Source organism: Panthera onca, chromosome B3 (assembly GCF_046562875.1).
Source record: "Panthera onca isolate mPanOnc1 chromosome B3, mPanOnc1 haplotype 2, whole genome shotgun sequence".
NCBI lineage: Eukaryota > Metazoa > Chordata > Mammalia > Carnivora > Felidae > Panthera > Panthera onca.
The window spans coordinates 39,841,201-39,858,741 of record NC_138344.1 but is presented as its reverse complement, the minus strand read 5'-3'; the positions used below and the strand labels follow the sequence as shown (position 1 = coordinate 39,858,741).

The window sequence follows — 17,541 nt, the reverse complement described above, 5'->3', positions numbered from 1 at the left end:
CACTCTGCCTGGAAAATGTCCATGCTTGGAAACAAAAGCAGCCTATCTGATTATGCCCTTTATCCCTGCCATCTGGTATGCATCCTTATACAGTTCATTCTTGGTAACTGGCTGATCAGCCTGTGTACAGCAGGCTGAGACTGAAACCCCAGGGCTTTTCTAAAACGAATGTTCTGTCCACCCAGTGTGTAGAGTCTCCACAGGGGAAGGAAACACCCGATGAATCATCAGCAGTTTGATGAAGCAGAGGCATCCAAGAAACTGTTCTCTTAGTCTCACTGAAAATCATGGAAAAGACTTTAGAGATGGTTTAGTTTCTAATCTAGATCAACTCCTTCATTAAAAAATTCCTGCTTCCTTCCTTCCTTCCTTCCTTCCTTCCTTCCTTCCTTCCTTCCTTCATTCATTCATTTTTGAGATATAGTTGACATATAACATCATATTTTAAGTATACAACCAACTCTTTCATTTATAGATGAGGCAAATCTTGGGGAAACCAAAGTCACACTGCTAGCAGGGAGCACATCTGTCTTTAGAAGCAAGATGCTTAGAAATTAGGTAACATGAGTTCAACTTGATAGTGTTTCCTTGTCTGAAAGAGAGTTATCTGCCATCCCTTCTCAGCCTCTACCCCTGTTTTTGCATAAGCTGTTTCTGCTTGTGCCATTGAGCCTGACAGCCATATCTTCAGCAAACCAGCTCCTAGCTATCATTCAAATTAGATGTCACCTCCTCCAAGAAACCTCCTCTGACCACCAAGTCTGACCACAAGACCTCCAAGTCTGGTGCCACCATGTGTAGCATATTTTATATACACATGAAAGCCTCTCTGCTTGCACACATGGTTTGGCATACAGTAGGCACTCAATAAATATTTGGTGAGTGAAGAAAAACATCAGGTACCACTTACCACCTGTTGAAGTCCATTTATTCAGCACCTCAGTGGAAAACAGAAAAGGAAGGGCATGGGGTGAGAGCCCAATCAGCTCACTTTTCCTAGCACCTCCTCTTTGTGAGTTTGAAGGGAACTGGGTTGTCAGGTTGAAGCACCATGCACTCACTCCTGAAGCAGGGAGGCATCTGTTCTGCAGTTAGCTAAAGAGTGACCCCTCAGCAAGGACAGTCAAGCTTCCCAAATAGTCAATGATGGCTGCTCCCTGGGAAGTGTAGTCTGGAAGCAGGTCAAGGAATAATCACAAGGCCACTAGGCCCCAGCCCTGCATTCACTCATTTTCTTGGGAGTTCATGAGAATGGGGTCTTCAGCCAGAGAAATTTCTAATTGATTATGAAGCAAACCCTTGGGAGCTGGGCAGATACTCTTCCAAGAGTATAAACGTCCACTCCAGGCCAGAGGTGGCCAAGAGGAGCTGCAACTCCAGGAAATCAAAGAAAGCTTTTTATCTTGATTATAAATGATGCCCTCTCTTCCCCCAGGCTCCAGGGCCTCTTTTCTGTCCTCTGGACAGATTCTGGAGGGGTTGGGAGAGGGGCAGTCTACATCTTACCCAATCCCATGTTCCACCGCCCTGACTCTAGATGCCTCCAAGATTACTCTGGTGCCACCCACTGGCCTCTGGTTTACTATTTTAAACCAAATACTTTTTCCAATAACAAAGCCCTGTCCATTTGGACTAGTTGTTTTACTCAAGGGGCAGAGACTATTACACACAACAGAGATGTGGTATCTGGAAAAGGTGGGCGTCTTTAGAAGAGCTTGGAATTAAAAAAAAAAAAAAAAAAAAAAAAGCCCATCATCTCTGAGTGAGATCAGCCAGCACAGCTGGAGAAGGCAGCAGGCTATGGGGGGTTGCTGAAGGAGCACTCGGCCAGCTTGCCAGACCCTGGGCCAAGCCATTGTATAAGCTCCCCAGTATTGGAAAGAAAGAAAGAAAAAAAAATGGGACATGTTTTTAGCTTTGCTCAGGAGCCCAGAACATACTCACAACTCCAGGAATCTTTGTTCTTCTCTGCAAGTGGAAAATATGATCCATGAGAACAAACTTGACCGCTGGAGCGTATGCCTAGTTACTCAACCCTGTAACAGGAGGTGGGGGTGGGGGGTGAGCTGTGCCTCATGCCACCTTGTGACCACTTTCCAGAGTCTCCTCTGTCCCTCTGAGCAGCTGGCTCACTTTAATAGTTAAGAGACAGGACAGGGGCCTGAAAAACAAGTACAAAATGTGCATTTATTGACAGTTGCTCTAGGGTACACTGGGCTTCTAGCAAGAACAAAAGTAGATGTAAAGGGAAATGCAGAGTTCCAAATTCAAGTAACAATATTGTAGTTTATTCCTTTATTTCACCACCGTTTATATGCATGAACTGTGATGGAGGCCTTGCTTACATCCTATAGACCAAGGCCAAGAAACATGCCTTATATTGGTTAGTTGATCTTTAACATCAGATTATCATTATTGTAGAAGTGAGCAAAACCCCGCAAAAAGAAAAGGAAGTACATTTTCATTGATGGCCACAGACTTTACCACTGGTCATTTTCTTGTGTTTCTTTTAAAGAACAGGACAAAAGGACTTTATTTTGCCATTTTTGGGGCTCTGTGCAAATCAGTATCATGGAATAAAGACAGTAAATAAAGGCATGGAGAAACCAAAACAAGCAAACTGCACCAGAACAGATGTGCTTAAATTAACCAAGTGACAGTTTATGCATCAGTCTCACAATGGCTGTTGCATGGGGTGGGGGAAGAGAAGTACCACAAGACTTAGTTGCTCAAAGGCTACTGAGCAACCCCAAGAAACCTCAGAGAGGTGGCCCCTTCACGCCAACTCTGGCTACCCCTACTTGCCCGCTGCTGTCTCCTTGAGGGCACTCTTCCTCTGACAGTGTTTGCGGCAGGGGTGCGGACGGGGGTGCTTTGGAGGTACTGGAAGGCACTCTGGCGGCCCACCTGCCTCTCTGCACAGTTAAAAGTGAGGGCCACTCCCACATTGCTCTTCATGACTCTGGAGGAGCCATCGGATGTGCCATCAAAGCACCGGCCAAGTGCAATCTCCTTGGCAGTGCGAGGGTCCTGATCAGTGACGGTATAGATGCCATAGTTGTGGCCCAGTGGATCTAGGGGTGCCAGCATGGTGTATTCACTGGTGTCATTGTTGACTGCTAGTGGTAGGTGGTTGACCAGGTACTCATGAAGCATGGAGTTTACGCTGGCTCGATGGCAACTGCCCTGAGGGATGACCTTCACCAGTGTACGGTCCACACGGTCCTGGTCATAGAGCATGCCACTGCACTTGAACTCTAAACAGGCAGATGAGACATTGGGTTGGTCCCTGTCCCGTGTGCTCTTCACATCCCGGATTCCGTACAACTTTCCCACTGTCTGCCGGTGAGTGCCCCCCATGTTGCGGGAGCGCACATTCACTTCCACTGGCCCCACAATCTTCACCTTGATGTAGCAGGCCCTGAACTCCATTGGCTTGGGCCACCATGCCAGGTAGTCTTCAGTCCAGCTCATAGGGTCATCCTCGTTGAAGGGGACAGTGTTGTAGTCATACCGATCCCCCTCAATCTGATAGAACCGGAAGTGGGGTGCACTGGGTGGTGCCTCCTCACATGCCTGGAGGTTCTCAAAAGCATAGATGGGCCCATTGCTCTCCTCAGCTGAGTTGGGCCTTGGCTTGGCCATGCTGATCTGAAAAGCTGTCTTCTTAACCCGTGGGTCCTCATGGTCTGTCCGACGGTACTTGAGCTTATTGAGATAGGGCTGAGGGACACCAATAGCATTGGGGTTGAATTTAGGAGAAGACTGCACTGCTTCCAGTTCTTCCCCAGCCAGGCTTGCCAAGACATAGGCGGAATAGGCATCAGGGGACTGGTCATCACAGAAGGCAGGCACACAGGCCCCGTTGGGGCCTGTGATGACACTGTCAAAGCGGCCCCAGGCCCTGGGGTTGGATGAGAAGCCAGCCCTGGGCTCCAGGTTGATCACAGAGACCACAACCCCCTGGATCTGCTCACTGGGCAAGAACCGCTCACTCCGGTAGGCCCTAACCTTGATAAAGCACCTCCTGCTTTCTGGGACATCCAGATTAAAGAGTCTCCTTTCACGGATCTCCATGTTTCCCACCAGGAAGGTTCTCTCTTCCCTTTTGCTCCGCTTTTGGCTTTCAAATTTGAAGTCACCTTCCTCCTCCCACAACCCTGTATCTGGATTGAGCGACCAGAGTTTCATTGTGGGCACGTGCTCTGGCATCTTGATCTGGGTTGAGTCAAGGTGGACCTTCACCTTGCCAACATTAAGTGACTCTGAGGTGGCCTCATCTGTGAAGTCCACAGAGAACATACCATATGTCCGAAGGGGGAAGGTGTCTCCTTCATCATTGATGAAGTTCAGATCACTCTGGGCAGTTGTGGCTGTGGAAATATTCCGGGGATCCAGGAAGGTCACACTGGCCTTTACTTTCCCTGTGTAGGGCTCCCCGTTCTGCCTGTAGAAACTCTTGGATGGGATCTCCAACTCTCCCACAGGGTCTTCACCAGCCATCTCCCCCAGGGGGATAATGTTGGTGTCCATGGCCTCCAAGATGATGGGCTCTTTCTTCCGAAGCACCTTGATCTCATGGAATACCGTACTCCCCTTCTTGTTGAAGGGCAGCACTTTAGTGGTGTTGACAAATTTCTGGAACCTGTCCACAAATGTGAGCACCAGCCTCTCAGTGTCCTGGGGGACATGGAGGGTAAAAGTGCCCTTGTAGCCAGTCATGCTCACACGGTTGCTCCCCATGTACACATGGCCAAAGCGCATGGGTTCCCCATTGTCAGCAGCACTGACACGGCCACGCACGATACTCCGAGTCTCTGTACACCGCTGGCAGCTGCACTCCGTGGCCACCTTGGTGGGCAGCGTGTACCCACTGCACTGGATCTCCCTCTCCTGTGTTTTGGAGATGCCACAGCAGTTCTCCACAGCATCCCGGCACCTGATCCCATTATCCTGCTGCCCTGCACAGGTCTTGATAGGACAATGGCCCACGTCATAATAGAAGGAGTTTGTGGCATTCTGGAAGCAATCATGGGGCAGCCGGATAAGGTAGCTCTCAGGAGTGGGGTTGCAAGGAGTCTCATAAGGGGCTGTGGAGGGAAATGGTATGAATATTAAAAGTAAGTTCACGTCCTACACAAAGGGTATCCTTACCTCACCTCTCTGCAGTGCCTTATGGTTTTCAAACCATATGGTTTGGCTTGCATATCCATGCTCCCGATTCTCCTGAATTTTTCTGAGGGAGATGGAATAGCTATTATTTTTTTCAATGTTTATTTTTGAGAGAGAGAGAAAGACAGAGTGTGAGCAGGGGAGGGGCAGAGAGGGAGACACGGAATCCAAAGCAGGCTCCAGGCTCTGAGCTGTCAGCACAGAGCCTGATGAGGGGCTAAAATTCAGGGACCACGAGATCATGACCTGAGCTGAAGTTGGACGCTTAACAGACTGAGCAACCCAACCACCCTGGAATCGCTATTATAATCCCATTTTATACATGGGGAAACAGAGCTGGTTGCTGAGACCATCAGAGTCATGGTTCTCAATAAGGGGTCTTGAAAATTTGTGAGATTGTTTTGAGTTACAACTAAAATTGGGAGTGCTACTGGCATTTAGTCAGGGGTGGGGAGCATTGTTGTTCTGTGTCCTGTAATGCTTGGCACTGTTCTGCATTAAGAATTTTTCTGGCACCTGGGTGGCTCAGTTGGTTAAGCCTCTGACTTCAGCTCAAGTCATGATCTCCCGGTTCATGAGTTCGAGCCCTGTGTTGGACTCTGTGCTGACAGCTCAGAGCCTGGAACTGCTTCAGATTTCTGTGTCTACCTCTCTCTCTGCCCCTCCCCCACTCGTTCTCACTCTTTCTCTTTTTCTCTCAAAAATAAATAAAAACATTAAAAAAAAAAAAGAATTTTTCTGCATCCTGCATGATGTTCACATATCCCAGCAGACACTCATGTAGGTAGAAAGCCTGTTTAAAATGATCAGAGCCTACAATTTTGTATGTGGCTTTAACTATATGTTGAATTTTTAAAAACTGTAACTACCATATAAATCAAGCTAAGATTATACCTTGTTTAGCTTGGAACAATACCAAGAACTTTTCCTTGGTTCAGAAAAGCCATGTACCTGCAGCGACATTAGCCAAGGAATGTGAAGCACCAAAATGATACCTCTGGATCCGTCAGGATTTGTAGCTGTCACATTCATGGTTACTGGATTGAAGTGCAAGTGTCTGACCACTTGGTAAGCCTTCTCATGTCCTTATGCCAAAACATTTACACAATGAAATACATACTTTTTTCTATTAAAGTTATTTTATTTCACCCTTATGTTATAGTTAGGGCCATGTACATATATATTTGGAAATTAGGTATAGTTATTATCAATTTAACTTCAGAATGGTAAAGCAGTGTTAAAGTTAATTGTAATAAGTGGGAGCATTGATATTATGGATCGGGAACCACTGCAGAGGGGGCTCCACACTTCCTCTGCAGAGGTCCAAATGCCCTGTGTCCTGTCTGTCTGAGGTCTGTTGCTCAACCTTCTTGGAGTCTGTGAAATATTGCAGAGTCCTTCCAATAACTTTCTCTTTCTGCCTTTTGTTTGGTCTTGTTTAGGCTAATTATTAAGATATCTCCCCCCCCCCCCCCCCGCTTCCACTTTGCAAGTACAGGTTCTCGATTGGTCTTGGCCTGGAGTCTCTCCCCCTCAAGATCACTTCTTAAAGCTGGCTCTAGTCAGGTCACCCTTTCCTATAAACCTTAGCTCACGTAAAGCTGCCCCCTCGAGCAGTCACCCATGATCACTCACACTGGAAGATCTCTGTGTCTCATCTCTAGAATCCATGGCCTTTTATCTCCTGTTTCAGGGCATTTTTCTATCTTTACTTATTTGTGTCTTATTTGTATTTCTTCACCCTTCCTGAACTGGCAGTTCTATGAAGGCAGGATTCAGGCCTGTGACATCTTTATGTCCTTGAGGGCAGAGCACTGTGCTCAATGCAGAAAAGCCCAGGCTATTACTGCCCAGATATGCCCACTAGGGTGCTCCCCCGCCCCGTGCCAGACTCGGGGATGCTGACAGGCTTACCTATGACAATCAGCTGGGCAACCTGGGACTTCATAGCCCCAGCATCACTCTGGGCCTTGCAAAAGTACTCGCCAGCCTGGTCTTGCCGCAGGTTCCTCAGCACCAGCTTGCTCTCATGCTTGTAGAGGGATGGGTGCAGCAGTGTGTCATTGTGGTACCTGCAAGGAATGGAGAGGGGAAGCCTGAGGGGACAGTGGGAGGGCATGTATCCCTGGGGAGAGTGCCAGGAGCAAGCAGTCAGGGAGACAGATGATGGATGGGGCTCTGTAGATGACTCAGCTCATCCAAGAGTACTGACTGACCTGGGAGCCAAGAGACTTGATTCTGAATCCCAGCCTCACTACTAACTGACTGTGGATCCTTGGACAATTCATCTCATCTCTTAGAGCTTCAACCTCCTGGTCTGTAAAATGGGAATGGTGATCCCTAGCTGAATTCACACAACTGTTGGGAGCATCAAACAAGATAATGGCTGTAAAATATCTGTGAAGGGTATAAGGGACTCACAGCCACTGGGGACTCTGACCTTGTGTGCTTTGGTCAAGGGAAGCAAGGCTGGGGAACTTTGTTCTGTGTCCCAAGGATATGCAAGTCAGAACCCTGAGTCCAGAGCTGCTCTGTGGGGATCCCAGCTTCAAGAGGGTAATGACAGGGCTTCCTGGTTGTCCGGGAGGCCTCAACCTTGCTGGCTCCCACTTGCAAATGCCGATTTATGGGCTCTGTGCCAGGGCCTTACCAATAACTCTATTCTATTCATTATTATTACAATTAATAAGTCCAGACCCAATGCAAGAAAGATCTGGTTTCCAAGAAAAAACTTGGGTAAGGTAGCTGGCAGAACACTCACCAGAAATACTTGTCTGGACTGGGCTTCCCTGTGGCCTTACAGCACAAGGACACGCTCTGCCCAGCTCTCCGTGCCTTTGTCTCGGGGTTCATCACGATGTATGGAGTCTCTGGGAAAGAAGACAAGAAATGGTGATTTGGTTTTTTTCTTTGTGGCTGACTGTCTAGAGCCTCGCCCCTCAAGTTCTTTGTCATGTGTTAAAATTGTATGACTTTATCCCTACTCCCACCCCCAGCTCCTCTCTAAGGGAACTGGTCCAGAATGGAGTCCACCCCCTTGGCCTAGGACCAGCTTCTGTGGCCTTTCAAGCAGCATTTGGGTGGGGCAGTAAAGAATCAAGGGGACCTTGTGTGAACCAAGCTTCCCAAGCACTTCTGTTGGGACAGAGCTGGCTGTTTTGAATAGTGCAATACTCCCATTCTGCTGCCTCCAGCAGAATTTTCTGGCCATCTTTAGATAACGTGGCCAGGGAAGAACTCATACATTTGAGGGAGCAAGCCATGTCAACATCTGTGCGAACAATTCTCCAAGCAGAGTATATAGCAAGTGCAAAGGCCCTGAGGCAGGGCTGGAGTAGAATAACTCAGTGGGGGTGGAAGGGAGAATAATGGAAGAAGAGCAGAGAAGTAGTGGGGGAGCCAGATGATGTAGAGCCTTGTGGGTCATGGTAAGGATTTGGAATTTTACTCTGTAAGCTGGGAAGCCAGATCTTAGCACTACGATCCCTTTATTTAAAAGTCCAGGGTGCCTGGGTGGCTCAGTCGGTTAAGCATCCGACTTTGGCTCAGGTCATGATCTCACGTTTTGTGAGTTCAAGTCTCGCATCAGGCTCTGTGCTGACACCTCGGAGCCTGGAGCCTGCTTCAGATTCTGTGTCTCCCTCTCTGCCCCTCCCCCACTCATGCTCTGTCTCTCTCTGTCTCTCAAAAATAAATAAATGTTAAAAAAAAAAAAAAAAAAAAAAAAAAAAGTCCAGCCTTCCCATCTAGCCCTTCCCTGGAAAACAGTACCTGCCCTCATGAACTCTGCATTGACAGTGGCTGCCTTTAGGCTGGTCTTGGGCATCGTGAGCATGATGGGGGCAAACTTGGCCTTTGTGATCTTCAGAATGCTTTTGCCATCAGGGCACACGCCAGGGACTCGGAACCTCCCACTGCTGTCTGTCTTGGTCAGTGGCTTAGGTGTCTTGGTCAGCAGGTAGACAGTGGCCCCTGATGCTGGGGCACCCCCAGGTAGGGAGACAGTTCCGTGTAGCATGAAGTCCTGGCACATGCAGGCATCGCAGTCGGCATTCACCTGGCCCATGGGGCAGGTCATATCACAGGCTGTAAAAGAAGGGGCCGCATCAGGAGGGCTTATATGGACTCTGGCCCTCCTTCAGGCACATATCAGCCTGTGGACTCACACATGCTTCCCCTTCTCCTTAGGTCTTTGTTACCTTTCTGTATCAGGCTGAGTGACTAATTTCTACTCATCCTTCAAGACTTAGCCCAGGACACCTCCTCCAGGAAGCCATTCTTGGTTTTCCTAAGCTATAATTGACCCTGTGCTGTGCTCCCACATTATCCCCTGCATTCCCCTACAGAGTACATTATATAGATACTCATTTAATACTTGAGTGAATGAATGAATCTGTTTCAGTCTGACCCTCTGACCTGTCCTCCTAGACTACTTTAGCCTCAGTGGCATGTCTTTCTAGTACCAGGAGCTAGAGCAGTACCTGTACAGGCCTGGTCCATGCAGAGCCGGCCCTCCTCAGAGGCCTCAGTGCACAATGACACTGTCTCCGCCAGGCAGGTGCGTGTTCGGGTCTGGACTCCAGTGTGACCACAAGCAGCAGAACACTTGCTCCAGGGAGACCATGGGCTCCAGATGCGCTCTGTGTCTCTGCGCAGGGACCCTGCAAAGCAGGACCAGCAGATGGTCTGACTTACCTCCCAAGGGGACTCTGTCAGGAAATCTGACCCTGAGGCTGTTTTTCTCAGAGAGACAGCGTCTCTGCTTATATCATACATGTCATTGATATTTATATTTACTGCAGTGACTTTTCCAACAGATGGAAGTCAAGAGTCTTGAGGAAATGGTGTCTCTAATTTGCACAAAGGTACCATATAGACTAGGCATGGCTCTGAAAGGGACTTTTTGGCCAAGCACTGGGACTTGAGTATGCAGTCCTAGGATGTACAGGGATAGCACCATTTTCCCTCTCCACCAGTGTGGAAACAGCCATATGTTCCTATGGACGCACTCCCTGTGAAGTCCCTGGAAGCCAGGGCCTGGGACCTCAGTGACTCAGATATCAAGTTCCCTCCTCACTTCTGCTCTGAGGCCTGTGTGCAAGAATGGGGACCTCAGACCTTGTCTAGGAGACCTTGCCCAGCCTGGGCTCCCACTCTGAATGACCATCACTCCCACTTAGGCCTGCAGGGTTAGGCTGTGTGCACTGGCAGAGTCCCAGGAAGGGAAAGTGGCTATCTGAGAAGTGGGCAGCGTTACAGATGGCTCTGTATAATCCTGTGTGGAGAGGGAGGATGTGGAGATGAACTCTTGGACTCTGCAAACACAGACATGGGTTCAAATCCCAGCTCTCTACCTATTAGCTGTGTAATCGTGAGAAGCTACCTAACCTCTCTGAATCCGGGGTAACTTGCCAAAATGGAGATTCCTCACAGGTCAGTTGTCACTAGTAGATAACCAGCCCAGTGTCTGGCACATAGGAGTTATAATAGAAGCTAACACTTAGTGAACGTTCACCTGGGTTAAACCCTCTACATTCATTATCTTATTTAATCCTCATAAAATCCCACATCAAGATTTACTAATAATTACTAATATTACCCCTGTTCTATTGGCGGAAAACCTGAGTCTCAGAGAGCTTCAGAAAATTTGCCTAAGGAACACAGTTCAGAGGGTAGACCCAAGATTCTAACCCATGAAACCCAACTCCAGAGCCTGTGGTCTTCACCACCTTGCCACACACATTCAATAAGTGGGCTGAATGGGAAGTATCCATTACCACAGAACACTCTAGGGAAGATTATGGCTCTCTTGACCCTAATGCGTTATTCTGAGGGAGCTGAAGCCTGTGCGTGTGTGTGATATCCAGAGTTCCCATGGCCACGTGCCAATCGTGGCCTCTCCCTGTGCCGAGGCTGCTGGGAGGTTGTGGGTGGGGGACTGTCCAGGCTCACCTGGGGGGCAGAGGAAGCGCACGGTATAATTGGAGCAATTCTGGCCGGACCTCTGCTCCCTGTTGAGACACCAGAAGCCCTCACGGGGACTGCCATGGACCACCTGGCCAGTGCTGCCTGCAGGCATCCAGTCAGTGGTCCGAGCCTCTAGCCGCAGGGGCCGAGCACACACACGGTCCCCATAGTAGAAGCGAATGGCATCCAGCCGCTCATAGTCACCCTGCCCGCCTGGGTGGTCAATGTTGAACCACGTTGTCCACTCACCAGGACCTGAGAGAGAGAGGCAGTTCAGAGAGGAGCCAGGCCCCAGAGGCCCAGGTGAGCTCCATCCTACTTCCTGCTTAACTCCTGGAAATCACTCATGATATCTCTCATCCACCCCCGATAAGTCTCAGGCCCTATTGTATCCATCTCTCCAGTCTTTTAACCTTCTGCACCTGCCACTCCATTAACACTCTCAGCAGCCTGGCTATACCATGTTAGCAACTCCCTACCTGGTCTCTCTACCTCCAAGTTCCCCCTCCACTCATCCCCACCCCTCCCCAACACTGCAGTCAGGGTGAGCTTTCTCCAGGTGGCTTGGATCACACCACTCCCCAGGCTTAAATCCCTTAGCCAGGCATTCGGGGTGCTGGTGAACTGGCCCTCCAGCTCTTATCTCTCCATCCTCATCTCCCACCCTGTCTCCCCTCCAGCCTATGCTCTGGCCCCAGCAAGCTCTATAGCATTCCTGAATATGTCAGGCAGCTTCACATTCTAAGCTATCCTCCTATATACTAGGTCTCTCTGCCTGAACAGAGATGTAGGCCAAACATCTTATAAAAGTGGGTTTCCATGGAAACCATGACATTGTGCCCTGGCTTCAAAGATCTTCCCAGCAAGCTCAGTAAAGACCCCCTCTCTTGACCCTCCCTGCTCCAGCCACAACTCACTTTCCAGTGGGTCACCAGGCTTGGCAAAGAGGCTGGAGATCCTCTTCCCAGGCTGGACTCTTCTTACCGACTGAGTGAGCATCATCTGCCTCCCTGAGGGAAAGAAGAGGCCAGGACTGTTAGTTACAAGGGCCCAGTAGGATCCTGCTACCAGCCTCTCAAGATGCAGAGAAGCAAGTGATGTGGTGGATGGAGCATGAATGCTGAACATGGGTTCAAATCTCCACCCTGCCACTAACTGGCTATGCAACCTCACAAAAGCTTTAGTCTTCTAGTTGTGTTTCCCATAACACAGGGCTGCATTAACAGTTGCTACATCATAGGGTTCTGATGCATATTCGGGGTGATAATGAATATAAAGAGACCTGGCACGTAGTGTATGCTCAGCAAATGATGGCTGTCTTTTTGCTCTTGTTCTAGAAATGGATCATTGGATGCTGCTAAGCAGCCAGCGGGCCAGGACTCCTATGTTACGATCTGGACCTGTCCTTTTTGGCAGAATGGAGCCTTATTTTCCTCATCTGTAAAATGGAGATATTAGTTCCCATCTCGGAGAGTGATGGTCCAGCTGGCATGAGAATTTCATGTGGTAATACAAGTAAACATCTCTGAACTATACAGAGCTTGAGAGTGTGAGCTCCAGAGGCTCTGCCACTTCCTGCTTGACCTTGAGCCAGATGCTTAACTCATTTGACCCCTGTTCCCTCATCATAAAATGAAGATAATAATAGTTCTTGCCTCAGAGGATTGTGGAGATTAAATAAGCTCATTCATAAAACCCACTTAGGACAATGCTTAGCATAGTGTTTGCCCAATTAGTGTTAGCAACTCCTAAGGATGGGTCGAGGGTCTTCAGGCCATAAGCAACTTCCAGTTCCACCCCATCTGGGGTCTCCAGAAGGGGAAGGAGGAGAACAGAAGGCAGCACCAGCTTTAAAAGGCAATTAACTTCTCATGTGAGGAGCCAAATCAGAATTCTCTATGCTGCTTAATTGGGGTGATAGGAGCACTTTTAATCAAACTAATCTGATTTCCCCTCAGATGACTGAATGTTAATCATCTTCACAAACAGAAGCCGTCAGGGTGGAAAGAGCAAGGTGGGAGGTAGGTACACACAAGTTTCGGCAAGATGCGGAGACAGCCTTTGTTCCCACACGGGTACTCACAAAGGCTGCAGCGCATGCAGCTTTACAAGGGGGCTTTGAGCATTTTTTGCCTTACTTGAGTATGTGGTTAGAAATCAGGAGAGGAAGGGGAGATGGGAGAGAACACACAGGGCAGTGCTGGGAGCCCTGATGCTTAGATGCACCAGGTAAATTCCCTCTACCTGCCCCTTCAAGAACTCAGTGTCAGGGTGCCTGGGTGGCTTAGTGGGTTAAGCGTCTGACTTTGGCCCAGGTCATGATCTCACAGTTCATGAGTCTGAGCCCTGCGTTGGCTCTGTGATGACAGCTCAGAGCCTGGAGCCTGCTTTGGATTCTCTCTCTGCCACTCTCCTGCTTGCGCTCTGTCTCTCCCTCTCTCTCTCAAAACTAAATAAACAGTAATAAAATAAATAAATCAAAAAAAGAACTCAGTGTCACCAGAGGGTGGGGTTCTGGTGTCTGTGAAATTTGGCTGCAGGGTCTAAATGAAATTGAACTTCAGGCCAGAAGAATTTTTATGAAACTAAAACCAGACCAGCTCCCAAACCTGCTTCTGAGGCCCCAGTGATCCCTTATGATTCCCTTTTGCTTTGACTGCCAGGAATCTCAGAGCTAAATTTAGCACTCAGTAGTGATAATCCTTTTATCTTTTTCCCTCCCTTTGAGTGACAGCTAATCCCTCTCCTCATTTAAAAGATTCTGTTCTGTGAGTTTTAATATTGGGAACTATCTCAAATTCTTTGGGGGAAACAAGCAGTGTATAAATTATTAATAAGTCTATAAACCAGCCTGAGGTCTTAAGGCCCTTGCTGAGGCTTATGGCAGATAAACAGTTATGTCCCAGACCAGATATGACTTCACAATGGGAAGTAGAGGCTTGGGAGAGAGCAGATACTTAGCCCGTACCCAACACGGAGGTAACTTCCAGGAGCAGGAAGAAGAACACCCAGGCCTTGGTCCCCACCATCTTTCCCTCAGGCCCTGTGGGGAATATGGGTGAGGAGATGGGTGAGAGTGCTTCAAAGTTAGGTCCTCCTTGGAACGTAGTCCCCTGGGAAGTTTCTCAGATACAGTCACCTGCAAAGAAAAAAAATGCTTATCAAGCTCCACATTTCTGTGTCATTTCTTACGGCTAGAACAGAACTATTTCTTGACCTATCCAGGGTGGAAGGGTAGACAGAATAGTCTTGTGGGAGGTAACACCTGCCCAAGTTGTGAATCCGGGCAGCTTGAGAGGTGCAGAGGCTCAGAATTTGAGTTCAAATATGGCAGACCTGGATTCAGATCCTGGGACCAGGCGCCAGGACCCCATATCAAGATGGGGCACGAGAGAGAGCAGGGGTGAGGAGGTGCCTTGCCAATGACGAGGGCCCCAGGCTTACTCCCAGCAGCCTCTGGGTGACTCATTCATCACTTCCAAGACCTGGGCTTGGGGGCATGTTTTGCTACCCTTTGGTGGGGCTCACACTCTTGCACAAAGGAACTATGTTAAGACTGTGCAGCCCAGCCCTGACTACAGTGACCCCTCACAGGACAGGCAAGCTGGAGGGCGCAGATGCTTCAGACACACGACCTCCATGAACACATTCCCAGATGTGCACAGGCTGCAGCTGAAACACATTTCTGGCCTGCTTGTTGGGGCCTGGCTGGGAGTTACACAGACAGGAGCTCACTGAAGGAGAGCAGAGGGGAACACACTGTGAGAAGCATGGCTCCCCAATAACTGCTAAGGATGGGTTAGGGGCTCTAGGAGCGGGGAGAGGAAAGCAGGCACTGCAATAAGGGCAAATATCCACGGGGTGTGGCCCAGGCTCCTTCCAACTCATTTTTATCTCTCCCCAGAGTTCTGGCCAACCCAGAATCTGACCAGTTCCTGGAGATTCAGAAGTGGCTCCCTTTAATGACCATAGTCCAGGGTGTGGTGGGAAAGGGGAGATTCCTGCTTTCCAGAACAAAAGATCCAAAAGCACTTGGCTGTCCCAGAGAAGAACAAACCAGTCCCACATTGCGGATCCTCTAGCTCTAAGCCTGCTAACCCCCTCTCCCACCTGTTTCTCAGCCAAGAGAACAGAGGCATGGGGTCCCCAAGATCCCCACTGTGTGTCTTACCCCAGGCTCCTAGGCTCTGAGCAGGGAGCTGAATGCTCCTGCATTCAGTCGAAGACCGTTCTAGCACTGTCTGGGAGGCCAAGGTGGCTGAGGCACCTTGTGGAAAAATCATTTCCCATCTGGCAGCCCTCAGAAGTTTCCTCAGCATACGCTCTGTTAGTTAGGCTCCTCATTCCACACTCCTCAGAACTCTCGGACAAAGCAGACTGGCTGACCACAAGAAAAAAGCAGGCACCCAGAGGAACAGACCCTGACTGGTACCATTTGAGAGCCCCCGACCTCAGGTGAAGGAGGGGGACGACTTTGGACCAATGGGAGAAAAGAGAGAACTTCAAGGCAGAAACAGGGTGGGGGGAAGTGGGGGGACCTTCCCTGGGGGAGATGCAGGGTGGTCAGGGGAGGGTGGGAAGAGCTGAGTGGGGCTGTGGGGTGCAAGCATAGCGTGAGGAAAATGGGAGTGGAGCTTACCGGGGCCTGAGCAGAACTCCTCAGCTGGGGGGTTCAAGTCTTCCTCTCTCCAGCGTCTAGCCGCCAGGCCTTATATAGCACAGCTGGTGGCTCAGCCTGTGGCAGTGCGCCAGAGGAAGCGCAAAGAAACCAGATCTGAGCATGGGGAAGCTCAGCCTCCCCATCCCCTCCCCACATCCCCCGGAGGAGCTCCCCAGAGGCTGGGATTTCACTTGCGGGGCCTGGGGAGGGGCCAGGTGGGGAGCTGCTTGGGGCTCCACAGGCCAGAGCAGAAAGACGCAAGAGGAGGTAAGGTGGGCACTGGGAGCAGCCCTGGGAAAGGGCCAAGGGCTATTCTACATCTGGACAGCATTTCATAGCTCAGGGGGTGGTGTGCTTTTGCCTAAGCTTTGCTTGCTGATCCCCACATTCCCCTGGCCCTGGCCTGCCCATGCAGAGAAAGAACTTTGCTGGTGTTAGCACATACTCCAAACTCTCTTAGGCACACAGATCATCTGCTCTCTCAACTGAGGGTGCCTGGTCTGAGCTGGGTGACTACTCAGCTTCTCTGACCCCCTCAAGGGAAAAGGACAAAGGAATTATGGGACACAGGATGTCACCTGGTGAGAACAGTTCTTCCCTGCCCCTACCTACTTCCACCTGGGTGCCTGTCTATGTCCACTGGACCCCAGAGCCACTGCAGATAGACTCTGAGACCTTGCCAGATGCTCATGTTTGTGCGCGTGTGCATGTGTCTGCCTTCAGTTATGGGGCCTTCCAGCACATGACTAGACTTACCTGTAGGTGGCGTAAGCAGCTGCCTGTGTTTCTGGACTTCAGCAGCCTCCCTGCCAGCAGGAGTCTGCCTATTGTCACAGGCAGCGGTTCTACAGCTTTATCATGCCTTAGAATTCCCTGGAGGGCTAATTGCTGGGCCCCACACCGAGTTTGTGATCTGAGGTGAGGCCTGTGAGTGTATTTCTAAAACCTCCCAGGTGATATTGATGCTGCTGGTCCATGGACCACATCAGAGTCCCAGTTGGAGGCAGAAGATGGGGAGGGGTATACTAGGAACCACAGCAAGACCTGCTAGGACCCACTTTATGTGCCGGGCTCATCCAGCCTGGGCTGGGCTTCCTGCCCCATTCCAGGGCCTAGAGATGGAGGCCTGGCCTCATGGCCTCCAGTACCAGTGTCAGCTCACTCTTCCCATATACCCTCTTTAAGTTCCTATTCATGGGAGGCTTTAGGTTGGGCACTGGGAGAACACAAGGGAGGAGACATGTCCCGCATTCAGAGGAAGAAGCCTCATGTGGTAATGATCCCACAGTGAGCAGTCAGACCCTCATCCAGAGAGCTGTGTATGTGTGCTTGTATGTGTCTGTGTCTTTCTCTTTGAGTGTGTGTGTATGTGTGTAAGCAGGGGTTTAGGAACTATGCCTCTCTGATCATCACCCTGGACATGGACTGTTGGGGGAGAGGGCAGGTATAGAGGAAAGACGTTAAGCAGCAATGGCCCCAAAGCTGATCTAAGGCCCAGATCTGGTTTGCTTTGTCTCCTGGAGCCTGGTCTCCCTCCCAGCTCCTAGCCGTTGGCTCATAGATTCTGTAGCCAGTCCCAGTCTCGTCCAATTTGTTATCAGAGCCAAACCATGAAGCAGCTTCATGCATGACTTTGAAGGCAAAATCTGAACTGAGTAAATCTCGTAAGAGCTCTACTAGTCTGAGGACAAAGACTGAACCATAATAGCCAGATCAAAGGACAAGAGAAAAATAGGAACTTG

General features: G+C 49.6%; 1 protein-coding gene across 1 annotated transcript; it reads right to left on the bottom strand.

Moving 5' to 3' along the window:
• Positions 1–2,266: 2,266 nt before the first annotated feature.
• On the bottom strand, positions 2,267–15,938 carry CILP (cartilage intermediate layer protein). Its single transcript, XM_060618255.3, has 9 exons — positions 15,779–15,938; positions 14,108–14,278; positions 12,057–12,149; positions 11,125–11,394; positions 9,654–9,833; positions 8,944–9,258; positions 7,934–8,042; positions 7,087–7,244; positions 2,267–5,090 (listed from the first exon to the last, which is right to left on the bottom strand). The coding sequence occupies exons 2-9, from the start codon at positions 14,166–14,168 to the stop codon at positions 2,737–2,739; spliced, it is 3,540 nt and encodes a 1,179-aa protein (XP_060474238.1). The 5' UTR covers positions 14,169–14,278; positions 15,779–15,938; the 3' UTR covers positions 2,267–2,736.
• Between the last annotated feature and the right edge of the window lie 1,603 nt (positions 15,939–17,541).